Source organism: Scomber scombrus, chromosome 3, assembly GCF_963691925.1.
Source record: "Scomber scombrus chromosome 3, fScoSco1.1, whole genome shotgun sequence".
In the NCBI taxonomy this organism is placed as follows: domain Eukaryota; kingdom Metazoa; phylum Chordata; class Actinopteri; order Scombriformes; family Scombridae; genus Scomber; species Scomber scombrus.
Genome location: NC_084972.1, coordinates 7298929 through 7326636, shown reverse-complemented (window position 1 = coordinate 7326636; position 27708 = coordinate 7298929). Strand labels below are relative to the sequence as shown.

Genomic DNA, 27708 nt, shown 5'->3' with positions numbered 1-27708 from the left:
CAAAGTCTTGTAATGTACTTCTTTCAGTTTGTTGGGGTAAACACAATTTTAGCCGTGTTGTTTCCCATTGAATGGAGTTTCAAACAAACACCCCACCTAAGTCATTTTCATTTTGCTGTATAGTAACTTCTGACATGTTTATTAGTACATTTGTGACTTTTAACATGTATTCCGTTGGTCCTGTAACTCTTGACTCAGAGTGACATTTCGTCCACTGAAGAATTGCGCTACATGAACAGCATTTATTACCATTTGATATTATTTTTAAGTGACAGCAACGGTTCTAGATATCAGTAATTCTTCATAACTAAACATTTGAGCCTCCTCGTGATGTGTTCCTGCTCCCCAGTGCCTTGTGTAGTGTTGAACAGGCAGTGACCTCACGGCGCCATATTAAAATGCTCCCTCCTCTCCGTCTGTGACACTGTAGCTTAGCAGCAGCTGCTAGCCGCCAGTCTGCTTCTTACATCCACTGGACTGACGGAGGGCGACGTCGTGATGGAAATTGACTCGCTTCAAGAGGCGCTCAGAGGTCAGCCCAGTGTATTTCGATAGTTTGTGTTCTCATTGACACCGTGTGCTGTGTGTTTGCTTCTTTAATTGTTAAATTCTTAAAAATAAACGGGTTATAGCTCAGAAGCTAACGTCGCTAGCTAATGCTAACATTACTAGTGGTTTCACGGAAATGGTTAGCTAGCTGTCGGCTCAGTGTATTAACCAGACAAGATAGCTAACCGAAATATGATGATTTACATGATATTTACCTAAGAAGTTATGGGCATTGCTCCTATTAGTTTACAACTTGCTCGCTGTACTTTTGACTGATATAAAGTAACTGGTCGGTGTCACCGGCGACTGTTTGCCGGCTATGCTACTTCAACATGCTAGTCAGAGCGCTAAACTTAAGCTAGTCGTAGCTAGCAAGCGACCTAGCTGGATTGATAGCGTCCACTCGCCGATTAGCGCTACGTTATGTAAATAGTTCACGCTAATTAGACGTGATAGTCCTCCGCCAAAGTGTCGTCAGAGACCTACTCACAAGCCTCGTTTAATTGGTTAAAGAAGTCAATCAGTGCAGGTAGTCAAGGCATCCGTACCATACAGCGAGGCTAGTAAAAGTATGGGTTAAGCTAGCGTTACATTCAATCAAAGCCTCTTCATCTCTGATTATGATGTTAGGTGGTGTAAATGTATGTTTATTTACCAACGGCTTTATATGTATGTCCTCAGATTTTGATAAGAAAACAAAGAAGGAAGCATGTCCTCATCTGGAGCAGTTTCTCTGTCACATTGCCAAGACTGGGGAGACCATGTAAGTTAACATTGCATGCCTAATAAAAACCCTTCCTTACCACACAAACCCAGATTTTTCAACTCCTGTAGATGTAAATTGATGATAACTGTATTCATGGCTTGTGTAGATGTGCTGTCCATTAATCATTTTTATACAAAATTATTACTTATGTTTGTGTAACTGTGTTGCCATGTCTCTACTTGAATGAAATAGTATCACATAATGTGCAGCCAACCTTTGTATACCTTTGTCCACATTTTCCTGTATCTGAAATGTGTAATGCTTTAATGTTTTAAACCTTATGTTTGTACCATTTCCTTCTAGGGTTCAATGGTCTCAATTTAAGAACTACTTCCTGTTTAAACTGGAGAAGGTGATGGATGACTTCAGAGCCTCAGCGCCTGAGCAGAGAGGCCCTGCCAATCCCAACGTGGAGTCAATTCCATTTGAGGATATGAAGGAGAGAATCCTGAAGATTGTGAAGGGATACAATGGGTAGGTACCCAGCTGAAGTAGTCTGTTTTAATGTATGACACTGACAGTGGTGGCCAGACTGAAAGTATGGAGGAACCAGTGGCACATATCCACCCTCCCACCAAAGTTTAGTGTCCTGTCCTCATCACTGACTGCTCACTATGGCAAAGTGAAAAGAGTTGGCTGTCAAGAAATTTATAATCTACAACATAAGTTATGGAGTAGCACATTTTCCTACAGTCATATGATACTGTCATCTAAGCATAGTGAGTTAATCATGTCTGTAATTGTGTGAGCAGGATAATCCATTAGATCTGTATATATTTACTGTTTCTGGGGGGGGGGGGTCAGTTTGTTTTTGACAAAGATGAGACTTTTTCTCCCTTGGTGGGGAATACTTAGTACCACTTGATTAAAGTGATTGGTTTTAATAACTAATTGAGAATCAAATTTCCCGATTATATTGCCAAGGACAACACCTAGATGCATGTATTGATGAACATGCTATCATACTTGATAGGACTAAAGTCACATTCAGGGAATTTGGAACCCTTTTTTTCCATGTCTCATTACTGAATAGGAGAATTTTAGTGCTGTGTGATCACTGTGTGTATGTTTATTCATACTGAGCAGCCAAAAGGTTAACAGTGGAGACAGCTTTTCTAGATGTCTCTTATTAAAAAGGAGAAAATAACCATGTCTTTTTTTAACACCTTCAGTATTGTGTTCACAATCCACAATGCAGCCTGCACAGAAGCAGACAATGTAGCGTGTTTATTAAATGTGTATTTACAGGTGTTGCCTACAGAATTTGACACACTTCGTTTTTTTATGAGCTACTTCATCCACATATTGGAGGTCCTGGTTCAGAACTATTTAACTGGCAGAAAGCATCTTCTGAAATGAATGTGACATGATTAGCTAGAGAGAAGATGTCCCAATCTGTTGCAGCTGTCGGGACTGTAGAAACACTCAGTACACTTGTTTGTGAGTTAGAGTGGAGTTTTTTCTCTTTCCTCTCTTTAAATGATCTTGTGTTTTGTACACTGTTCTTTGATTACACGACCTGAGAGGTTTTACAACAGATTTGCCACCGTCCAAACTTGATCTGTGTATTTTTCCATTCGAGGTTTTAGAGTAATCTTTCAAATTTGTATATGTTCATATTGGAGAAAAATGTTCACACTGTGGATGCTGGCTGTCGTAATGGGAGCGTGTCAGGCTGAGGCGGCCATTTTTGCACAGAGGTGTCAACACCCCTCGCTGCACGTTTTTTAAACTTCTGCTTTTCTTATTTCAGGATCCCATTTACGATCCAGCGCTTGTGTGAGTTGCTCACAGAACCAAAGAGGAACTACACAGGAACAGAGAAGTTTCTCCGGGGTGTGGAAAAGGTAAGTCCTCATCAGCGTGGTTATATTTCCCTCTTGAAGTTGTTAACTTGACACTTGACTCATTAGTCTATTCTTGTTTCCATCTAGAATGTAATGGTGGTAAGCTGTGTTCATCCAAACTCAGAGTAAGTGCTGTCAAACACTGGAAAAAAGTCTAAATATGGAGCTTTGGAAGTTGTTTACTGATGGATTAACTGTCATGCTCACTTTCTCTCTCTCTCTCTGTGTGTGTGTGTGTGTGTGTGTGTGTGTGTGTGTGTGTGTAGGAAAAATGGATGCAATGCCCTCAACAGAATGAATGGAGTGATGCTTCCTGGGAACACGTCCGCTTTTACAGAGAGGTTGTGTCGGCAACAGATTCGGTCATTGATCCTAAAATCCATAAATTCTATCTATAATTGTGATTTATGTATACTGCTTATTTACTCCTTTTCTCTTTTGTGTCTGCTTGTTGTAGGAAAGTGAACGGTCCAGGAACTCCACGGCCACTGAACAGGCCGAAGTTATCTCTGGCCAACTCACTAGCAGCAAACGGCCTGCCAGACAGCACAGACAACAAAGACCTCAACACAGAGCAAGAGGACGACAAAGACTCCAGGTATGTCTCAAGATATAACACACAGGAATCTCTGTTCTCCATGTTCGGCATTTAAAAAAAATCTCTTCTGTATCTTCTGTTTGTTTGTCAGTGAGGTTTCAGCGTCAGGAGGTTCCCTGGGGAGTTCGGTGAAGAACAAACACGAAGATGAACAAGAGGACATGGAAGCCGAGCAGCAAGAGGTGAAGAGACTCAAGTTCAGCGAGGAGGAGGACGAAGACGAGGAGGACGAAGAGGAGGAGCAGGAGGCGGACACACTGAGGCCTTTACACGCCACCTGCCTCTCGAAAGAGGCGGAAGCCGAAGCCATGGTCCAAGAGGAGGAGGAGGAAGAGGAGGAGAAGATTGCTCGCAGCAAGGAGAGTGAAGCCTCCAGCAGTGCTGCTGCTGTGGAAGACCAAGGTACATTTTTTATTTATTTTATTTTATGTTTATACATGCTCTGTGTGTTAATTGGTTATTGATTTGTCCGGTTCAGCCTTATTTGTGGTGTGAGGTGAAAGGGTTTTGTTCAAAGTCATGTTGAGTGGTTGAGCTGGGAGGAAATCATCTCTCATGGAGTTTTTAAATACTAAGAAATGACCCCTCACATAGCAGAAATGTTCAAATGTCCTGTATGGAGGAAACATTTGCAAAAAAGCACGTTAGTTGGTTAGATAGGAACATGTGCTTTTTCATATGTGTCTGTAAAAAGATTTTTCAGTGGCTGAGAGGCGGACTAATTATTTCCCCAGTTAGTAAACATACGTCAAAAGTTTCCCACGGGACAGCCGCTGAAGATAGTGGAGCTACTGGAGCTTGGCCGACATGTCCTGCTTTGCATGGAAAATGTTGTTCAGGCATGCCATCTGTGACAGTGAGCCAAGATAGTGCGCCGACGATGACAGTTCATCACCATTTGGGTTATGAAATTGTTGATATGTTAAGATGATCGTTCATCTCCCTGTAGAATGTAGGATAATGTATAATAACATGTATGCTTTGACTGGGAAAGTAGTTTATATTGTAATGTAAATCCAGTGCAGACTGTAGACATGAGGTTTGTGCCTCTTCTTGATCTGGATACCATATAATTTAGCTGCCACCTTGTTCTACATTGTTATACTTGCAGATTGTTCGGAAAACGATGCATTCTGTGATTGTTTGTGGTTATTTTTCACATAGATCATTTTACCAGTCAGTGTTTGGCTGTTGCTCACATAAAATTTGACCGGCTTAGCTTCTGTCAAATTACTGTCTGAGTACAGGCTCGATCCAAAGAGTGCTGTCAGTATTTTAACATGTAGCTTCACGATAGATTTAAGTATTAAACATGCTTGAGTTCAGCTGTGATGATGGTTTTCAGCGTTTTCTCTTGGGAAATATGATCAGCACAGAAGTTTGGTAATGCCCAATATTTCCTAATATTTCTCTAATGGTGTCTGTGCAGGATGGATGCAGGTAGATGTAGCAGCAGACATGATTTGCATTAACATTAATATGTTTGACCAATTGCAGGTGACGTACTGGGAGTGAATCAAGTTGGCTGGTTGAGATAAATCCTTCACACTTAGATAATATATGTTAAGAGGCATTACTTTTTATAAATATTAACCTTAATATGTTGGACTTTAAGAGTTATGTAATGTACATTTGATCTAGCAGATGAAAGGAATCACTGAGTCCATTATATAATGTCATGTGAGTAAAAAATGACAAGTTTTGTTGAAAGGCAAATGAAGCAGAAATGTGTGTGATCCTTCTCGACTTTTGCTGCTTGACAAAAAGAAAATCAAACCAGTCATTCATCTGCCTGAAATTGGTTGGAAATTTGGGGTAATTTTACAGTCTGGAGGGGGCTAATGTCTTTTTTTTTTTTTTCATAATTTGTTCATTATAGAGCCAACCAGCAGCACACAGGGAGAAGTGTGCGCGGGCTCAGGCCAGGAGGCGGAGCAGGATGAGCGGGAGGTGCCGTGCGGCTCCCAGGAGGAGGCCAGCGACATGGATCAGACAGAGCAGCAGGCGCCCACATGCGTCGTGGAGAGCCCCGAGACCAGCAGGGACAGCGAGGAGAGCAACAGCGACCCAGTGAGCAGCAGCAGCAGCAGTAGCAGCAGCGGTAGCAGCTGTAGCATAGAGGAGAGCGCGGAAGGGGCCCGAGAAGACGTCGCTCTCGTTCCCTCCAGCAGTACAACCGAACCTCCTACAGAGGGCGCCATGGATAGTGCCATCTTGAACACTGGGACCACTGAGGAGCCCATGGAGCAGGACTAGACTGAAGGCCACGTGTGACCATAAACCAGCTTGTCCTTGAATGCAGCTTGACTGTCACTGGGAGTGAGGACGACTGCACCTCACAAACACAAGACGAACGCCTCGTCCCGCTTTTGGACACTCCTCCAAAATGGCTACCTGGCATTGATGTGGGCAAACAAATACATTTTTCATTTGAAGTTCTTTTTTTTTTTTTTTTTAACTGGAATATTTTATTGGTCTTCTTATCCTCTGTTTTTAAGTGTCTCTGAAGAGGGGTTGGTTTCAGCAGCCATGAGTTCCTTGGCTGGATTTCTTTTTTCTTTTCTTCTTTTTCTTTTTTTTTGTGTGTGTGTTCGTTGGGGTTGTTTGGATGCTGTGGTGGTCTGGTTCTTTTTTTTGTTACACCACTTGCTTCATTTAGACATTATGACAGGATTGGTAGTTTTGTACCCTTTAAAGCCCCCCCGTGGTTATTTGTACCACGCTACCAGGGTCAGAACAGAGCCATAACAGCCACTCATTATTTATAAAAAATCCTTCAAGATACAAACTACCAACATTAGTTTCTCACTGAAGCACAGGTGCTTGAGCCCGACACCCCAGCACCACCATGTTGTTACTCCACCCAGTTCCACCAAGCTGTTGAAAACATGCTTTTGTTTCAAAAATTCATTTCTCCATCCTTTACAAGATGGGAGACGATTTCTTTCCATAGTGCCCTTATGTTTTTTTAACCATTTTTTATTTTTTTTATTTTGGAATGATACACTACCAATCCCACTGAACTATACTATAACTTGCTACCTTGTAGAGGCGTCCTCTGTAAAATTATATATTTTGGATGCATAAAACCACCATAATTTATATGATCATTTCAATTCAATTACTTATTTTGGAGTACATTTTTTGTTTTTTTCTTTTTCGTCGGCCATTTGTAGTTTTTTCCTAAACCAGCTGTAAAGTACAAAGACGACTTCCGCTTTTCTTTGTAATCGTGATGTCACCATGTTGTCTCACCAAACCAGATATCCAGAGCAGTTTCTGGTTCCAGTTCTGCACCCGTTTCTGCAGCTGTACTTTTTGATATTTAGAATTTTAAATTTCTGTAAAGTAGATTTTTGTAGATTGTAATACAGTATGTGTTCACTGCCTTTGTGAAACCATATATAATTGTATAATTTCTGTGTATAACTCTGAATGCTTTTGCTTTCAATGCGGTATTCAGAAACAGCAATAAATGTTAACATTTTTATGCGTGGTGGTCTTGCTTACTTTGCACAAAGCATCTCATGTAGTCACTTTGCTGTGTTGCTAGTATTTGTAATGTCCCCCTTCAACATGCTGGATCATTGTGGCTATGTTCATGCTTCACAAATACACTGATCCTGACAGTATCAAAATAGTTTCATTATTTTCAGTTTTTAAAAACATATTTTTGAAGAAGAATGCAACATACAAATTTTCCCAATTCCATATTTAGTAAATGCATACAGTATGTGAAATATTGTTATAATACAGCTATTTGCAGTTAGTATTGTCCATTTTTTACTAGTAGAAACTTGTGTACTGTAACCCTCGAATGCCTCTGCCAATTGAATGCAAATCTTCTAAATCATTGTGCTGCTTCTTTAAGATTCATTCATTAACTTTCTATACCTCTTATCCTCTAGAGGGTCACGGGGGGCTGGAGCCAATCCCAGCCATCTTTAACACTTAGCCCGAAATCACTTCATAACTGTATAAAGCACTGAATATCCAGCCGATATTTCATTTATGTGTCTGAGTGTGTATTTTACACTCTGCACATTCCCCTCATATTCTAAGAGTGAAATAAAGTATTTTATACTATATGTACACAACTCTAGGGAAATAATCCTATCATGCAGTGCATTGTATTTTATAGATAAGAAAATGAACAGTCTACACCTGATAATGATCATGCAAAATGAGGTTTCATCAGTGTTTCTCAGTTCACAGCTCACTATAGAGTAATGCATGAAGAAGGGAGTAGTTATGGGTTATTCCCTGACCTGTCTCACCACTGGACACTCTTGGCATTTTTTTTTTATAGCTGAGGGAAGCTCATTTATCTCTGATACACAGTAAAAAAAACCCCAGCATACTCAAAAATCAGAGGTGTGTATTCCTGCTTGTTAATTGCAGTCAATTATAATCACCTTGCAACCCAGGTGTATTTAGCTCTCTGATTAGACGTCTGTGGATCCTGAAGCAACAGAACAGACAGTATTTTGACTTGTCAAGGCAGGAAAAGCACAGGTGTAACTTTAACAACATGAACATCAACTCTGTTCATTTTAAATGTGTTACTAAAGCCTGCACACTACCAAAGCCCTGGCAATAACAAACCATGATAAAAAATGTCTGCTGCACCTACTGGAAACCACTGTGCACTGATGTGAATATGATGATGATGATGATCCCTGTGAGTCTCATTACGCTGAGTTTAATCCTTATGTAATTTCCCCAGCTAGCAGTAGAGCTACAAAGAAGCAAGCAGTAAAATGAGGTGCAGTTAAAGCCATGATTTGTATAAAAAGACACATTTTTGTTTAGATTTAGAGTATTTCTTGACTGTTATCCTCTTTCTCTCTGTGTCCCATGAGAAAGAGCAAATGATTTGTAAAGACATGTTTAGCAATCAAAACATACAGAGGATGACACTGTCCATTAAATAAAGATGACTACTCATGTCACTTTGTGCAGCAAAGCCCCACAAGGTGTTCCCTGTAGGTCATCTTACAATATCTCCCCTCGCTGCTGTCTTTTGACTGAATGAAATTTGCTCAGGCTCTCTGAGGAAATAAAAAAAAAAGTGGACAGCGTTAATCCATGTGCAGCACCGTTTAAATGGCGGGCTTTGAAGTCTCGTCTCCAGGGAAACAAATGCCAGGTCAAGCGGGATATTAAAAGCAGCTTGACACCAAACGATTTTGAATCTGACCCCGCTTTATGAACGGCAGATGATAGAGAGAGCAGCGTGTTTTCACACACTCTGACATCAGCGGCTTGCAAAAATAGCCAGTTGACTTTTCACACTGGCATCACAGTTTATACCTCATCTCTTACAGTTACTCCTCACTTTATGTGCCATCACTGCACTTGCTGAGTTTGCTTTGGGCCTTAAATTATATCTATGCTGTTTCCTTTGCTTGCAGCCTTGGGGAACAGGACTCCATTAGATGGTTATAAAATGTCAGAGAGGAGAATACACTCACCAATTGTCTGATGTACAATGAGAAAAGCTGCCTCCGGCCGTCCTAGGAAGCAAACTATCAAATTGTATTTTATTTTATTTTATTTTATTTTTAAAGTACACTGCAGGAATATAGCTTGAAAATGCAGCATTTATTACAACTATTCAGAAGGTTTCGCTGTGTTTTTACTGTCCTCCAACAACACAAAAATGGTCTCACTGCAAGTTTAGTTTAGTTTAGGTTGCATAAACTAAAATGTACACAAAAAATGACAAAGAACAAATAATATAAATAGTAGGGAGAGGCAAAAAAAACTAACAAAAAACCTTGAATGGAAAGTCTCTACCTAAAAAATGTTAGAATTTCACAATGTTACATAAAATAATATGCCAGTAGATATATACAGTTTTGGGGAGAAATTAGTTACATGTAACAGCATTACGTAATTTAATTACAAAATAAATGTTAAACATTATACATAAACATTAATTAGAAAATTAGAAAAGTAATCAAAAAGTAATCAAATGTAATAGGTTACATTACTTTGATTAAGTCATTAAAATAGTTACATTACTTATTTCATTTTAAATGGAGTAACTAGTAATCTGTGTCCTATTACATTTCTAAAGTAACCTTCCCATTCCTGAGTATAGTACAAGTAGATATATGGTAGATATGTAATTAGAAGTCTATACTGAGGCTTTAGTTAAAAGCTGTGGTGAGCAGATTGAAGTCACTAAAATAACTATGAAATTAAACTCTTCTTCATTTTGCCAGTGACCCCTCCTGAAGGCCCTTCCTGGACCCCCTGGAGGCCTCCGAACTACACTTAAAAATCACTAGACTGCTGTATGTAGTTATACTTGAGTTTCATGCTCCAGCACCTGCCTCAAGAGAAGAACTTTTTAAATGGATCTGTGGTCAGCAGCAGCAGCAGCAGCAGCAGCAGCAGCAGCAGCATACCAAATCACTGTAATTGTCTGGAGCACTTTAGCACTTTAGTGTCAGACACACTCTGTGACACTGACAGGATTAAAAGAAAGTAAAGAAAGTCATTATAACATAAGGAGTTAGTATTTAAGCGCAGAAGCTGAGCGTATGAAGTGGTTCAATAGGATTGAAAGTTCACAGATGAAGTCATGACGTCCTCTGACGGGGGAGAGGGGGGGGGGGGCTCAGGCAGCACCACACGCAATCTCAGTGTCATCCAACAGAGGGTACTGTTTAGTTTCCCAGGCAGACCAAACACGCTCAGTCTGCCCTCAAATCAGAATGCAGAGCCAGTGCTGCGGCTGCCGGTAAGTGCAGCCTGTGACACACTCAGTATGCTTCCTTACACACTTGCCTTGAATCGCCTGAAAAAGCACACACACACACACACACACACACACACACACACAGACATCACAACCTCCCTCAGCTCCATCCGGCGCTGTCCGCAAGATGAACCCTCTCTCATCTCATTTTGTGTCTTGGGGAGAGGAATGAATGAATGAATGCGAATGAAAGTGAGGTGATCTAACTCTTTTTTTCTCCATATTGTACACACGCCAGTCAGAACGGTAGTGACTGCTAGTGCTCGGCGGAGGCTGTGACACATTTATCACTTCTCTTCAAAAAACCACAGACATCAGATCGACTCCCACGTGTCTCATTTCTCTCGGGGTGAAAAAAAAAGCTTTTTATCAGCACGATCTAGAATACGCTGCCTCTAACTACGAGCGTCTTCTTGTCTTGTGGTAAATTCCGAGGCACGGAATAATAAGCCATCACATTTTCTGTACAGACATAATGTGCTTGTTTGTGTCTCTGTCGGAATTGGTTCAGGCGTGAGCAGGGGTCAGGTAGGGGTTGGTGTCAGTGTCAAGTTACATTATTTGGCACACAACGGGGTCAAACATTCTGAACTACTCTGACAAACTGGCAAACAGCAGCAGTGGGTGGGATGCTGTTCAGTGTGTTGGCAGACTAGAAAGGTCTAGGGGAGAAAAAAAACACCCCCCCCCCCCTCCTTTCATGAAGCAAAGCTAAAAATGGAGGCAGCAGGAAGGCTCCACCGCAGGAGGCCTCAAGACAGACTTCACAAGGGCCGCTTTAGCAAAGTGGGGACAGTGAGAAATACTATGTAACGTTCTGAAATGGTCAGTGGAAATAAGGTAGAGATTCAATTATCCTGATGTCCAGGCTCCAGTGGCTTTGAGGAGGGGATTTTGATGCGGCTCAGTGGGGGCGGCACGCCCAGCAGGCACCGACCTCAGGTGGCTGCTGCTCGAATTTCCACTTCTCTATCAGAATGGCATCATCACACAGAAAGGGAGACTGTAAGTGCGAGGCTGCTTTGATTCAGCCAGTCTATTTGTGTCACTGTCACTGCATATCAGCGTCCTCTTTCAGAACGGCTTCGAGTGCTGTCAAATACGCCAAGTTGGAAAATTCGGAGACACTACACATTACATAAAGTGGTGAGATTTATCGCTGGCAATACAACACTGGCTGCAAGCCTGGCTGGAGAAATCAGGTCAGTGTTAAATGATTTGTATGCAAAGGAGAACGCCTGTAGTTGACTCCTACAGAAGCACTTAACCTTATGTTAAGAAGAAATGCATGTTGGTCTCACACACATTAAAATACTGTACAGTAGGCAAAATAAAGCAAGCAAGCGAAAGCTATTTATATCACGTTTAATTCAAGCAGAAATACAATGTGCCTCACAGTGAAGGAAACACACTTTAGAACACATGAATGCATGGCGTAAGCAGCTTAACCAACAGTTGGCGCAACCTCAAGGTCGGTGCCAGATGACCTGAAGGTGTCAGTATGCTTGGAACATCATCAGACAACATCTGAACCCCCAAATGCACCATTCTGACAATGCAGCTTGTTTGTTTGATGAATGAAGAATTGTAAAATGTATTATATCCTGAAAAACAGATTTGAGATAAACACCCTATGTTATTGTGAATATATCTCTCACAAGCTGGCAAATTTCACAGCTAACAGTTAGGCCTGTCATTATAACTACTTTTGTTGGACGATATATTGTCTCAGAAATAATCGCGATAAAACGATATTATTGTCATTAGAAGATCATTTTATATCACTGATGTAATGATAATATAATAGCATAATAATGCAAAGTGGGAGGGGGTTGGGATTGGAGAGTGGGCACAACTCTTCTATAAAAAAAACACAGACTGCCATCATGGGTCGGGACAGTTATTTACCTTTAATTCCATATAAGCGGCGCTGCTCGCTTGCTTAGCCAATGTGACATGAATAGCCTCTTAGCTGCTAATGCAAAGTGCGGCATTACGGAGGTAAAAAAAAAGATCAAGGTCATGACCATGTATCATACGATAAGTCCATATATAGACATGATGATGCTGATAATTACGTTATTGTACTATAAGTCGATAATTATTGTGACAGGCCTACTAACAGTGGCTCCTGAAGGCCCTTCTTGGCAACTAAACCTATAGTATAGAATCACATACTGTACAAACCCTGTTACAATTTAAACACTTTTGCTGTCAGACATCTGTAAGACTATCAGATGACACTTTCAACCAAACGCAGATGGTCCCTTTGGAGTTTATGACCTCTAGTAGCACTACGGATGTACAAGCACACGCATGTGTAGGCAGGTGACACAATACAATCCTACCAATCATTTCACACTATTCCACTGATCTATAAGTGGCTGTTATATGCCATGAAACACAGCAAGGCACCAACAAAGGCAGAGAAGAAGAAGACTGCAAGCCAGTAAACATAGATGTAAACGATGCCAGATTTGAAATTGTTTTATGAGGAAGGATATGAATTCAACACATTTGTAGATCACAGGGATACACTAAATGAGTTTTGGTCATTCACAGTAAATGTAAACATAACTTTTGTTTGTTTTCATGAAAACTCCACAGGGTACCTTTAAGAGGAGTGATATCTAATATGAAGGTATGAAAGTCCCCAACAAATACACAATTTCCTGCTGTGTGAGTAAAAACTAAAAACTATAGTATGCACCAAATTACTGAGCTTTCGATACATAAAAAAGTTCTATATTAATGACTCATTGTTGGTTGTAGATACAAGGTTATTTTTGTTATGACATAACTCTGGAAATGATCTCTGTCTGTACCTCTGTGGTACTTTCCTAGCACACCCGAGACTGACTGTGAAGAGATTTCCTCTTACAACCTCAGCACCAATAACATGAACTGTTTTGTCATGAAGTGTCAGGAATATGTGACAACTAGCTGTTTATGTTTATATGAAATGAGGTAAATTACCTTTTCTGGTCGGTGTACTTCACCTCCAGCTCTTTAGTCACAGAATGAACCACCACAGCACCAGAGTTTGCTCAAGTCAAGTGTGTGGAGAGAAGACTTAGGTTCCTTTTTTTCCTCAAATCTGTCTGACCCTTCAACCTCCTCCTGGTTATTCCCCCATCCCCACTTAACCCAGCTCCAAGATCACTAAAATGAATCTCTCACAGCTTTTTCATTACTGATACATAAGCAGTTTCCAGTAAATGTAGTCATCTCCACACTAAAATATCCATCTAAAATGAGAAACATGACCTGTGCTCATCAGGTTATGACCTATCTGTAAGTTTACTACATTCTAATGAAGTACACTAATTGACTTTACTCACTCAACATGTTGGCAGCACAGGGCCTGTCTCTCTCTTCTCCCCCACCACCTCCTCAACCCCCAGCCACTCAGTCTAATGGCACTGGATCGTCTTGTTTATAACAGCCTTGATGCTTTTAGAGGCCATTTCCAGAGATGCAACCTGCTCTTTGCGCCGGGTTGTAAAAAGTGTGAATGGGAGACTAATAAAGGTGCAATTACAGCGAGTGTGTTTTGTGTGTGTGTGTGTGTGTGTGTGCGGCCGGGGATACTGCGCTCGAGTGCGATTGTATATGTGCATTCTGCAGCTGAGGAGGCGGCTCACTCGGATGCTTTATGATGATGATAATGGATTGTCAGGCCATACCGGAGAGAGAGGCACACGGGAGAGTCGGTGCTGTCAGAGCTGCTACTGCCTGTCTGAGCAAACGCTGACGTACAGCAAGTCTGCAGGTCTGTGCCTCCACTAGGTCTGACAGCATAAATGAGAATCTCACTGAACTGCTCATTTAAACTCCTTACTTTAAGTACAATTAGTGTTTATTTATTAGAGTCCCTCAAAAACCGGGCACATGAAATTGAATTTTTTAAAGAAGGCCACTTAAACTGTATTGATTTGACTTTCGGTTGGAGGAACATAAAGTTGAAATGTAGCTTGTGAGAACATGCCATGCCACATGAGGACTGCTGCTGTCGGAGGCCAGGAAAGAAAAAGTGCAGTTCATTCACTGCAACAAAAGACCTCTTGTCACATTTAGAGCCGCTTGTTGTATTTTAAATCAATAGTTAGGAAATAAGAGTTACTCAGATAGGTGAGAGGTCTAGAGAGCAACATATTATGTGCACAGGACTTAGAATTATGAGTGATACGTAATGGAACATACATTAAAAATGAACAAGGAAAGGTGGAGGTTGACATCTAAATTGTAAGAAATATGTGAACTTCAGCCTTACGTCATGCTCTCCAGGGATATTAATAAATGCTAATGGTCGATAAAAGCCCCCACCAGACTACACACATAAACAGTTTGACCACAAATACACACAATGTATCTCAGGCTCACACTGTGTATTTATACTGGCAGATAGTGTTTATACTGTATAAATGTTAGAGGAAAATGTTCATTTATCAATCTACGTTTTCTTTTATAATTAGACTCAGCAAAAGTTTAACAGAAGCAATTTTATTTTACCATCATTTCATTCAACAAATGACATCGTCAGCTTGTAAGACTCTCACATCTGACAGATCTCAAAAAGATGTTTGACAGGGCCAGATGAATCATTTAAGGCCTGGAGAGGTGTATAGTTGTAATGTGTTTTAAAGCTAACCATGGGCTAGGAGGTGAATATATCCCGAAGCAAAATTAGTTTTTGGCAAAGGCAAAATGACTGCATCTTAGGTAACAGAGAATGGCAGCCTTCACTTTCTAGCTGCTTTCCAAGTGTGACTGACCACACTGGAAAGCTGACCGTCATAGAAAGGCAAGACAGGCAATAATCATTAAATATGAGGACACATTTTGAAGGCAGTTTTTTCTGGAAGCCACTACACTCATTTGCACACAACAAAAATGACAGTAAAAAGAGAAAGAAGTTCAAACCCGGCATACTCTCTATATCTATTTTTGACTAGAATCAGACAACACACACACACACACACACACACACACACACACACACACACACACACACACACACACACACACACACACACACACACACACACACACACACACACACACAAAATGTAAGTTTTTAAGTGATGTATCTGGATGTGTATCAAACACATATGCTCAAGGGGGAAAAAAATACAGTTTACCTTTTAAAACAACAAGAAAGCAGAGCGAATACCATTAAAACTACACAATGCAAAAAGTTCCAATCTGTGTCTGGCTTTAGATCAAACTACACACAGAGATAAACAATCTAACCAGGTGCAAACTCTTGGTAAATATGAGTATGAATTGTAGAATTAAGATGGCTTGTAATAATGTCATATTGCAATCTTAAAACCACAACTTCTGTGCTGGGTTTCACACTAAAGTCCTGTGGTAAAAAGTCTAGACTGTGCAGGTTACAGGTTACAGGCCGACCACCTTGTGTTTAGTGATCTGCTCTTTGGTGAGGTTTTTGGTGAGGTAGAGTGGTCCTCCCTCAGAAACTCCATCACCACATACAGGGGGAGATGAAACAAATATTTAGGTCACATCCAGTGATACAATATTAAATACATGCACTGACTCAAATAGTAAATGATATTAAATGACAGACTGAAATTGCTAACTGGTTGATGATAGCTGACCTCCACTCCCTCTCCTTCATGCCTGCATCCAGAGGAAAAGAAAATATTAGACGTTAAAAACATAAACCACAAACATGAGAATACAGTTTTTATCAACATGCCTGGTATTAAAGAAATGGTTTAATCCTTCTGGATGCAACACTGTTTGTTATTGGATATCAAAGGAAATGCAGTTGTTGACATGATGTTGAGACATCGTCAGAAAGCATCAAACTGCTAATATGCATCCATCCTTTTAGAGGGTCACACTTACATAACAGTGCAACGTCATATATGCTGTAGAATAAAAGGTGAAAAGCTAACCTTAGATATGAGGATCTCAGAGACACCGCCGCTTCATTACTGCAGCATCTCCTAAAACCTTACAAAACGACAAATGTTTCAGGTGAGAAAAAACAGAAATTCACCAAGCCATGTAACTAGAGAAGTTAATTATTAACGTTATGTACTGCTAATGGTAACCGCTTTTTCAAAATAGGATGCTAACAAAGTGTAGTTCAGGTCTTGACAGGCTGGAATTTGTGCTGCCTGTTTTTTTCATAAGGGAAACTCCATCCCACTACCAACAAGCTGACATCTATAATCATTGGGAGTAATTACTAGAAGATGTAACTTCATTCACTTCCTCTCCCAAAAGTGCAGCTCAGACAAACTGTGATAAACTGTAACATTTGGACAGGGGTCCCCTTCATGCAATTTTCATTGACTTTCCAAAACCAACAATCAAAAAGTCATACACACTACGGCACAGCCTCCAAACATTTTGAGCACATATATTGCGTGCAGCGTCTGTGACTAAAGTTAATTCTGCTTCTTTGTGTCAGCTGTGGTTTTTCTGCACTCATCCAGCTGGCTTGTTGTGACAGCGCTGTACTTAACACTTAATGATGTAGGTGTTATCAAGTGCCGCACTCTGCACAGCCTCTTTGAACAGAAGCACCGATACGGTCTGCACAAGGGTGAGATAAATCCTGTGGATCCAGTGGGAGATGTGGTGGTATAGAGGAATAACAGCATGTCGGTCCCTCTCTTTCTCTTTTCTCCTTCCTTGTTCTGCCGCAGCCATCCCGCTGGTCCAAGCCTATAATTTGGAATGTGTATAATGGAAAAATTAGCTGTCGACCAATAAATCTGCGGAAAGGGAGCCATAGAGGTTCATACGATCTGACCCAGGAAACTGCTGTGAGAATAGTTGTGCAGAGAGGGACGAGCTGTGGGAGGACGGAGCGCTGTGAGTTATGGCTCTGCTAGGCCATAAACAAAACACAAGCAAAAGAGCCTTTGAAGCTAACAAGACCATGCAAGGGTCAAATGCGTTGTTAGATGTGTCTTTGGCATTCAAGGAGCTGGCCCTTAATGCATTTTGCATTAATCTGATACTAAAAATGGTCAAAGATGAGAAATGTTTTCAATTGACGGTGAAAAGCAAAATTCAATGTTTCACACAGAAAATCATGCTTTGTTATTCTGGTGGATTTATTTGTATCTACTGACAATTATAACAAACACATTTTTCTTAATTCTAGCAGAAATCATTTTAGTGTCATTTTTGAAAAGATGTTCCATCCCTGCCAGGCCTCTGTCTGGATAAGCTGAAGGTTACATGACACACTCGCTCCTCCAGCTGACAGGATCCTGGTTGCCTCATTGTCTGTCCAGACCTTTTAGTCAAAGTGCAAAGAAATGTGTCAAAGACAGACGCATCAGCAGCACGAAGCCCCAGCCACACATAATCACAGTGCCACCGCTCAGTTTCAGACTACTGTGAAGGTCACTCAGAGTTAATAGGGAGACTGAACTTTCAAATAATGCTCTCTACTTTGACTTTTAAGTCAGATGCATTTTTTTCTTTTCTCTTTTTCATAGAGTTTCTTAAGAGCCACACATCTTGTTTCTGTTTTTTTAAAATTCATGGTTGAAAGACTGCAGACAGACTAATGTGTATATTTACACACTTTCAAAGACATTATGTTCTTTTATTGTGCATTTCATATTTGTCATTATACAATAATGGTCTGCATCTCCTCAGGGTCAGTCAGGGTCAAGAACTGTTGATGTAATTATGTATTTACAAGCCAGTGATCTTTGGCTCTGTGCAGTGTTGGGAAGGGAAATGTAATATAGGTTGCAGATTACTAATTACCCTGTTAAAAATATAATACGTAATATAACTATTCTACTTCATCAAAATAATGTAACTTTCATACTTTTGTAACAAAAGTTTTAAACTGGGCAATTTCTAAAAACATACATTTAAACCAGGCAGTGTAAACCTCACTATTAACCTCATTTCAAGCACTGAAAGGCGTTCTTATCAACATGGCCACCCTCCTTGACATGGTCAGCTGGTTGCATGCTGACTCAGATTGCTTAGAGCAATGTACATTGATTTGATTGGCAGACTAGAGGCAGTCAAAATTTGAGCTTATCCTCCCAAATAAATGCAGCCTGTCTAGACATAGAGACAGCTCCTCATGAGCCAGCCTATTCTTGATGGAGTTGCACTCAAATTTGTCCCTTTGGTGTTGCTGTCTCATGTTGTTCAAAAATATCCCAAAAGAAGACGAAAAGATGCAAAACAGCAGAATGAATGTTTTAAGCTTTTTAGCAAAAAGACTATATTTGGTTGTAACCCCTTTGTAATCACCAACATTTTCATTAGTAGCTGTAATTGTCTATTTTTCTAACTGTACAGTTAAATTTATTTTATTGCTTAATATAACATGTTACTAGTTATTCCCCAACACTGGATGGCAATGTTGTTCTGTGTGTTGCTCCACCACATTGTTCCAGACAGATTATCTCAATCTCTACTGGATGGTTTGCCATGACATTTTTACAAACATGAGTGTTCCCCAGAGGATGAACTCTAATGATTGTAGTGTTCCTCTGACTGTATCTTTAACAAAACTATATAGTTGAAATGTTTGGCTGTGATTGAAATGTCGAGATAACTATTGGATGGTTAACTATGAGATTTGACATTCGTGCTCCCCTCAGGATGAACTGTCATCACTTTGTTGATCCCCTGACATTTCATCTAGCGCCATCCTCGGGTCACAAATGTGAATTTATCCTTGTGTAACAACCTGGGTGAGAGTTCTTCTTGTCCCTTACATGTTTGTATTATACATTGTGGAGAACATGCTTAAAATATACCTGCTAAATGTTTGTAGCATATAGCTCAAAGTGCCGCTATGCCCAAGTAGCCTCATTGAGTTGCTAGTGGTGCTTCATTCTTAGTATCTATGATTTTTTAGTTAAAATGAACCAAAAGAACATCACATCATTCCTTGTCTTTGTTTTAATGTTGAGGTTTTGTACTTATATGAAATAATGTGTAACGTTATGCTTCCAATGGTTTGGGTTGACAGAGAAATTAAGAAAATGTTGACTGTTCAAAGATTAACTATATTCCATAAAGTTATCACACAACATTGTGACTGTATTGCATGTGGATGATGCTGAAACGTGTACCAGATGTCCTCTCTTTTTGGCAGTGTCTTAAGGAACATAAAATATCGCAATCATCATCCTACTTCTGATTATATGCTACAATCTAAGTGATAAGTCAGGTTCCTGCATGTTTTCCAGGCCTGTGCACATTTTTATCATACCTCCTGCAGGTAAACAACATGTTCCCGTGTTGTTTTTCTCCCATTAATCATTGTAACGTTTCTTTGCCGTTCCAATCACGTACTCATGACGAATCAGGATATCTCCTGCATTTCATGTACGTGATATATTTAGTTATCTTTGAAGGTTCGCTCATCTTTTCTAGCTGTCACATGTGATTTCACAGCAAACATGTTTTTTTTTTTGTGGATCAAAGTAAGGGTGATGAAATGATGATCAGACCTTGTGTTTCATTGTTGCAGTGTTTGACACTGTTGCAGGCAGCATTAAGAAAGATTAAGTTAAGTAAGATACAGATAGCAATTTGTAGTTCTTTACAGAAGCACTTGGGGTTCACAGCGTCTCAGTGCTTGGCTCACTCACAAAATACTGTTTAATTCATAAAGGAAGCATTTACAGACATAGAAATGGGTTTTCTCTCTCATACCATATTTGAGGTAATAAATGAGTGTTTATTAAAGATATTCTACAGTACATAACATTTCTTCAGTTCAAAAAAGAATCCACATTTATTTTATATGAAACTATAAACCCATCGCTGTTCACACCAAGCAAGGTTATTACAGTGATCTTATTATCATGTACTACTACCACTGATCAGTCATCCAAGTCAAAGTCTGATTTGTTCTGGATACAAATATTCACTAATTCAAATTTGGAAATAAACACCAATCCCTATTTTATGATTTATGAGCGTCAGTAATTTATTGCCTCGAGGTAGAAAGTAATGTTGCAATATTTTCACTTTCTATACAGAGCTCACTGTTTCACATCAGCAATTTTGTTTTTTTTTGTTTTTTTTGGGGTGCAGCTTTAAGTTTTATTGTGAATATCACATTTTTTAGGATGAAATAAAAACTTGAGAAAGTAAACAGCTCTGAGGACATGATGTCTCCACATCTATAGCACTCAAGCCTTTTTGACTGATGTTCAGACATGACAGAGAGGGTGAATATGTGGTTCAGCATTTCTTTCTGTTCATCCAGCAGTTTGATCTCTTTAATCCGAGATGTGAGACGTGCTAACGCCGTCTCCTCACCTGCTGAACTGGCTGGAGCGATGAGGTGCCTCCGAGGTTTATTGCACCAAATAGAACTAAAAACATGGGTGTATTTTAATTTAGGTCATGCGCTCTACAAGTTGATGCTTATCAAGTCTTCCCTGCATTGATTTCAACTCTCATCTTTCAAACTGAATACTGATAGTCAACTTCTAAATATGTGAGGGATACTGTCCAAGCTTGCTGGGCAGGTACCAGCCCTTCAGCCTGCACAGTGAACCAGCATCGCAATCAGCAGCGCTCGTGGGCAGCAGAGGAGCCGCCTCCTTATCAGTTAATGGATGAATACACTGGAATGTCGGCCCGTTCTCCACTCTGACGTTTAAACTGATGAGCCCTGCTCTCCAGCCCAAACACAGGACTGTCAAACCGGTGGGGAGACAAACACTTTCATCCCAAAGATAACAGAAATACATGGGAGTAGCAAAGCCAAGTATGTGATCGACTAATCTCCCAGTATTCTGTGTTGGACTGGAGTGTGGGGGACATCCCAAAATTGATTGCTGGAGCTTTTTGTTTGCCTTGCATGCCATATTGTTATCTCCCGTTAAAAGAGTGTGTACAGAGCCTTGTACCCAGACATAAATCACAAAGGCTTGGGTTCGGTCAGGCTTAAGGAGGAGTAATCAATTATCCTCTACCAAACACAGAGGAAGAGGCTGAGCTTGCACCCACAGCTGCTCTCATTACCATAATCATCCCCCTAAAGTGATGCAGATTCAACCACAGAGACAACAGATGAATTCATGAACTGTCAGGCCTGACAAATAATACAAACTGATGACAGCGCCTCAGCGTTAGTAAAGGAATTATAGTTGTTTAGTTTAAAATAAATCTCGTTCGAAATGAATCATCGTGAATCACAGACAAGTGGCTGTTTTGTGTGAGGGGAGGATATTTTGTGGTGAAGTGTAGTTGAAGGTTATAGCGGGGGTGAGTGGCCATGATCAGGCACTATGTCAACAGATACACCTGTAAACAATATCAAATAAATCCTTATAACATTTTAAAGAGTCACATATCAAAGTCAGTTTACAACTCAGCCTGTGGTAACACTTGTGTCTTGTGTGGTTACGGAGAAAGTCTGAGAAGAATTACCCATGTGACATTTATTGACTAATCTGAGGTTGGACTTTGAGAATTATAGATTTGCAGTTTTTCTGCAATTTTTTAGCCTGTGTTGCACACCTGAGGAATGTAGTTTGAAAGATGTGGACATTTACCAACCATGGAAGGTCTAAACCTGTTATCAGGTTGCATGATGGGAAGTGTAGGATGCTGTTTTTTTGGAGCCTGACTCATAATATGGACTGAAAATCTAAATATGTGTTGTGTCTTGTAAATTTTCCATATTTTTCAGCTTTATTAAAGTGCATTACTAAATTGACGGACTGCTCCTTTAAATAGTATGCTTAGAAAATAAACAGTGTTCTAAACCAACAATTTGGCCACTTGGGGGCAGCAGAACAAGCTGTAAACACAACATTAATTGTGTAAAGTTGGTATGGCTAGCACATTAGCTAACAAGCAGACACAGCAACCTCAGCATTCATTTGGAGTCGAGTCGTGTTTCTGACCACAAAATGAATGTCCAATATTCATTATTCTTTTAGCTCTGTCTTTATTCTCCACCACCTGGTATAGCTAGCTTTTTAGCCACTAAACTCCCCGCTATGCTCATCAGCTAGCTGCTACAGTTGTCTGAGAGCTTTTTGCTCATAATGAGTGCTAGTTCAGGTTTAAGATAATCTATATCTTAATTTAGGCATTACATACTTCTTTTAGCTCTGTCTTTGGTCTCCATCACCTGATAAAGCTAGCTTTTTAGCCACTAAACGCTGCAATATGTTCACCAGCTAGCCACTACAGTTGTCTGAGAGCTTTTTTGCTAGAAGCAGCTACTAGTTCAGGTTTAAGCTCATTTATACCTTAATTTAGGCATTACATACTAATTAGGGTGTGTACTTTAAAAAAGATACAAGTCAAACTCTGAACTTCCGAGTTAGAAAATGAACCTGCATATGAAACAAAGCACTACATGAATACTCATTTTGCCCCAATTGTTGTTGCTTCATCAAAAAACCAAAGTTACGTTTGATGGTAGGTAAAATGACAAAAGTAGTGCATCGGCAGAGACTGCGAGCTGCCTTTGTCCTCAGTAATGAGGCGCTGAGTTGCTAATTGAAGGATCATGTGGGACTGAGGGTACGAGGTCCCTCTAACAGATGGTAGGAGTCTGCAGTCAGATAAATAAACCATTAGCCCAGCATGGAGATATCACCATGTGAGGGGGCCTCATGCCAGCTTCACTAACAACTTGGTTACAACATAAAACAACACAGTGTAATCTCAGATCTTAGTTATGAACTGATGGATCACTTTGCTTGGCTCAGGAAGAGCAATAATTAAAGGAAGCTACCACTGCAAGACCCAAGTGAAGGAAAACACAGAACATATAAATCTTTGTTGTCAGCCTTCAGCGGTGTCAGATCTGGACAGCAGGGATCTCTGCTGATTGGATTGTTTTTTAACGCCAGCCTGACATGCTGTTGCCCTACTTGGGCTCTGACATGAAACGCAGATACAGCCAACAGCTTTTTGCCTCAGGACTTTGACTATCATTGTTAGAAGTTGGCAAATAGATATTACATAAACAGAGAGTCTGTTTCTGGGATTTCATTAATAATGCATATCCTGTATTTTTAAAATGCATTCGATATGAGAGTTTATGTTACTTCTTTCTGAAGAGTCCAATCTGTCAACTGAGATGGTGAAGATTGTATAGAGCTATAAAAGTAAGCCCAGAACAAACTGAACGATGACACAAAAGAACAATGACATCATACCATACTTGGTATGACATGCCTAAGTTAAATGGTGAAGTGGCACATTCCTGTGTAATGGGAAGAGCGTGTTGTATTGGGAGCAATGGCTTGTAAAGGTGAGAGCAGTGATTTGTATTAAGATTGTTTGTTTATGTTGTTAATAGACATTAACATTATGTAACATGGCAAAAACTGTAACCTTTGTTTGTGTTGTTCAAGGGATATTGTGTGTCCCTTAATGCATATTTTAAGCCCAAATAAATAAAACTAAAGCAGCATTTATCACTTTTTGAACACTAGGGGCAGCACTCTACCACAAACTAAACTTCACACAAGTTTGAAAGGTTGTAAACTGCTATGACATTTGCACATTTACATATCCAGCAGGCACAGAGCTGCATTAGCATTCATTCTCAGTCATGTTTCTGGCCACCTGATTCACTCACCTACTATTTCTGTTTTTCTCTTCATGTGACTGCTGAGTAAAGAAATATCTGTCTCTTTAAGAGCTTAATGTTCCATCAAAACAACAAGCTCAAAGAAGCAAAAACATCTTCTGTTATTTTTGTATTTATTTAATCCTGTTTTAAACGCCACCCTTGGCTTTATGATCCTCTGACCTGATTCTTTATAAACAGGATCAATGAAAGACAGAATCACAGGTTAACTGCAACTGAGTGGAAGTGTTATGATGTGAGTAAGAGAAACCTGGCAGGGATTTACGTTCTCATAAATAATGGGATACATTCATATATAATCAGTGATGGACTGCTTCCTCTTGAAAAAAATGAGTCCTAAATTTGAGATTGTTCCTGGTTTAAAACAGTAATCCAACCTTTACTGTTGAGGGTTAATGTGCACCATTTTCCGACAAAAGCATTACATTTAAAAGGTTAATCTGAAGCCTTAAAAAGACTCACAAGAACTTGCAAAAAGCAAAACTACCACCAATAATCAGCCTTACTTTGTTACTATAAACACATTTTCATCACTAGTTGTGAGCTTAAATTGAGCCAATTGGATCCAGTAAAAAAAAGAAAAAAAAGTTCTACTTCCTCTTTTACTTCACACCAGTCACATCCAACAATTCTCACAAATGACAAAATCCAACCACGTGAAAGCTCATCATATATAAAACAATAATTTATTATTTCTCTCATTTTACAAGACATCAAATTGTGTGGCTAACTAAGGATTTGTTAAGCTGGTATTCTGTTCAATACATGAAGCCCTAAAAAAGCAAAAGCGACTACAATGTGTGCTTCAACAAACACTGACATTTCAATTTCAACAATGTGTGAAACATCTTGCTCTAAACTTACGTACATACACAATGATCTCACGTTTATGACGATCTCTACATTATGGAACAGATGGTACGTCGCTGGTAGTATTAACTTTGGGAAATCAGCACCATTAGGAGAGAAATTCAAACTAAAAAAAAAAGTGGATTTGTTACAAAAATTTTATTTTTTTTAAATTTACAAAAAGTCCTTTTGGAAAGGATTACGTGTTCTACCTCGCAGGAAAATAGCAATATTTTGTTTCCATAAAAGCACAGAGTATGCAAAACCGTAAAATACTGATAAAGAGATATATAGTACGAACAAAATAATGTAAAATAGTGTTAATGCTGGCTGTTTATGTATGGCACGGTCTTTACACACTTTCAAAACCTTCCGAAAAGTCTGATATCATGTTTTTTTGTATGTTTCCAAAATCATTCAAAAGAGCAAGCACAAAGGTAGAAAAGGTTATTGAAAGGATTTGAAAAACGTTTCCAAAAAAAATCATCCTCGTAGCCATGTCCGATTCATGTCGAGTCCAACCACCATTTAAAAAGGACCTTCTCTTCACCACAGCGGAGGAAAATGTTCGTCCGGGAAAGCTTTCCTTATTTCCTATTTACAAAATGTTGCCACATTGAACGAGGCAGGAATCTCTACCCCAACTGGTAGTGTCCTATGTACAGTCCATTACACTCAGTTTGTCCTCTGGCTGGCCCGCCACCTGAACTCAGAGCAGGACTTAGACTGTGGTCACAGACAGCAGTGAGTTGTAAACCCTCGTGCCGTCTGGTGACTTGGTACCATGGGTCAACAGTTCTTGGATGGTCATCCAGTTGTCAAATATTTTCTTATTCCTCTTTTTCATCATCTTTTTGTGGCTGAGTTCTATAATGTTGGGCTCTTTTTTGTCCTCTAGACCGGCCTGCTCCTTCAGACAATCGGCTCGGCTCTGCTTCATGAACTCGCGGCGCTGCCTCTGCTCCTTGGCACGGACGGCGTGCTGCTTCCTCTCCTCCTTGCTCCAGTAGCGGCCCATCTTCAGCTCGCTTATGGCGTCGTCGTCCGTGGTCATGCCGCTGCGCTCCTCGTGGATGCGCAGGGCTCGCTCCCTCAACAGCTTGTCCCGGACGGGCCGCTTGGTGATGTAGCGTGTGCCGTCGCTGCGGATCTTCACCTTCCACTCCATCTTGGGATCCAGGTCGTTGGTGGAGATGTGGTCCCGGCACATGCTGACTAAGCTCATCTGGCTTTGGGCGTACTCCACGGCGGATTTCTGCTGGATCAGCTGCATGTAGCTCTGGTAGTGCTGGGCGTGGGCGGGGATGTGGGCGTGCTTGTAAGGTGAGTGCGGCTGGGAATAGCTCCGTCCGGACTTACTTGACTCTCCCACTTTCCTCTCCTTGCTCTCTGCCTGCAGGGAATCTGAATCCTTGGAAGAACCTCTGCTACGGCTGGAGCTACAAACCTCCTGAACGGGGGACAGGAGAGGTTTGAGCATCCTGCCGTTGGAGCTGGAGGAGCCGGACGCCCCGGCCTGGTTCTCCTCTCCTCGACGGAGCGAGTTGTCTGGAGACAGCTCCAGAGTGAGAGGGGTGCTGCGGCAGCTCTCGCCAGTGTTGTAGGCGCTGGAGCTGTCTTTGTCTGACTTCTCCGGCAGCTCCGTGATGTCTGAGAGCTCATGGCGGCGTGCGTCGATGCTCGTGTTGTAGTTACGGAAGCCGCTGTTGTGCAGCATCCAGGACTCGCGACACTGCTCCCTCAGCTGCTGCATCTTGTGAGCACGGACGATGTTCAGGCACTCCAGCTCGATGGTGCGCAGCTCCTCGTTGAGCAGCTCCAGCTCCTTGTCCACACACTCCTGGTCCTGACCTCCTGCCCCGCCGCCCTGGCAGTACAAAGCCTGCGCCCCACTGTTCCTCATTTGGCACTTCAGCTCCAGGAGCTCCCTGAAGCGCTCGCACTCGTCTGCCGGGATGCCAAGGAAGTCGGTGTCGGCGTAGTCTGCGGAGATGAAGGACTCGCTGCTGAAGGGCAGGTCGGTGCTTCCGAGCGTGTCCTGGCTGTAGGTCAGCATTCTGCAGCTGCCCAGCGTGTTGGAGGCCGTGGTCTGGTCGTCAGCGAGGTTCTCCTGCTCCGAGCTCTCGTCGTTTCGCGTGCTCTCATCCGTGCGACCGACACCGCTGTCCTTCTCGTGGTGGTTGGACAGGAGTGTGGCTGTGTCTGTAGTGCCTCCATCCTCCTCGAGCTTCTTCTGTAAAAACAGAAAATGAACAGATTAAGAACAGTGCTGCAGCTGAGGTGAAAGAAAGTGTACTCAATGTGAGTGTAAAGTGAAGGGGGTATCTAAACAGGATGCTGTGGTAAATACTTTTCTTTTTTCTTTTACAATTTTTAAGAGACACAATTAAAGCCACTGTATACTTCCTCATGTAGTGAAAATTGGGGTTAACACTCTTTTTTTAGTAGTTTCAATTACGTTTTTAACAAGCCAGATAAGTTGAGCCTTCAGCGGACATGAAAGGAAAAGGACAAAAGTTGTAAAGAGATTGAAGTGCCTCCCACTTTTATTTTTATACTTGTATTTTTTATCATATATTTTCTTTCCTCATAACTTTCTGAATTTTGTAATATTGATAATAACACTGTTGTGCTGTTTTGTTTTTATAACTTGAAGAAAATAAAGTTTTAAAAAGGTAGTTTTAATGTAGTTTTTACTAATTGGAATACTGTAGAATAATACAACTG

At 40.7% G+C, this 27708-nt stretch overlaps 2 protein-coding genes across 3 annotated transcripts in view; one reads left to right on the top strand and one right to left on the bottom strand.

Annotated features, from left to right (window-relative positions):
• Window positions 1-436: 436 nt before the first annotated feature.
• On the top strand, window positions 437-7250 carry ppp4r2b (protein phosphatase 4, regulatory subunit 2b). The gene is made up of 9 exons (XM_062443948.1): window positions 437-532; window positions 1231-1312; window positions 1619-1789; window positions 3069-3162; window positions 3250-3287; window positions 3429-3524; window positions 3620-3760; window positions 3852-4162; window positions 5640-7250. Exons 1-9 carry the CDS (start codon window positions 499-501, stop codon window positions 6014-6016), a joined length of 1344 nt encoding a protein of 447 aa, XP_062299932.1. The 5' UTR covers window positions 437-498; the 3' UTR covers window positions 6017-7250.
• A 17583-nt stretch (window positions 7251-24833) lies between these two features.
• The window catches only part of pdzrn3b (PDZ domain containing RING finger 3b), a 99118-nt gene continuing 96243 nt past the window's right edge, over window positions 24834-27708 (bottom strand). For both annotated transcript variants that reach the window (XM_062415560.1, XM_062415561.1), the window contains one exon: window positions 24834-27214. In XM_062415560.1, coding sequence (XP_062271544.1) covers window positions 25703-27214 — 1512 coding nt within the window. In that variant the 3' untranslated portion in view covers window positions 24834-25702. The remainder of the gene's footprint in view (window positions 27215-27708) is intronic.

What these genes read in the sequence shown, in the direction of transcription:
- ppp4r2b (XM_062443948.1), top strand. Translation starts at nt 499, where the DNA reads ATGGAAATTGACTCGCTTCAAGAGGCGCTCAGAG. An exon ending in GCCAAGACTGGGGAGACCAT is followed by an intron (nt 1,313 to 1,618) that starts GTAAGTTAACAT and finishes ATTTCCTTCTAG; the next exon opens with GGTTCAATGGTCTCAATTTA. An exon ending in GAGGACGACAAAGACTCCAG is followed by an intron (nt 3,761 to 3,851) that starts GTATGTCTCAAG and finishes TTTGTTTGTCAG; the next exon opens with TGAGGTTTCAGCGTCAGGAG.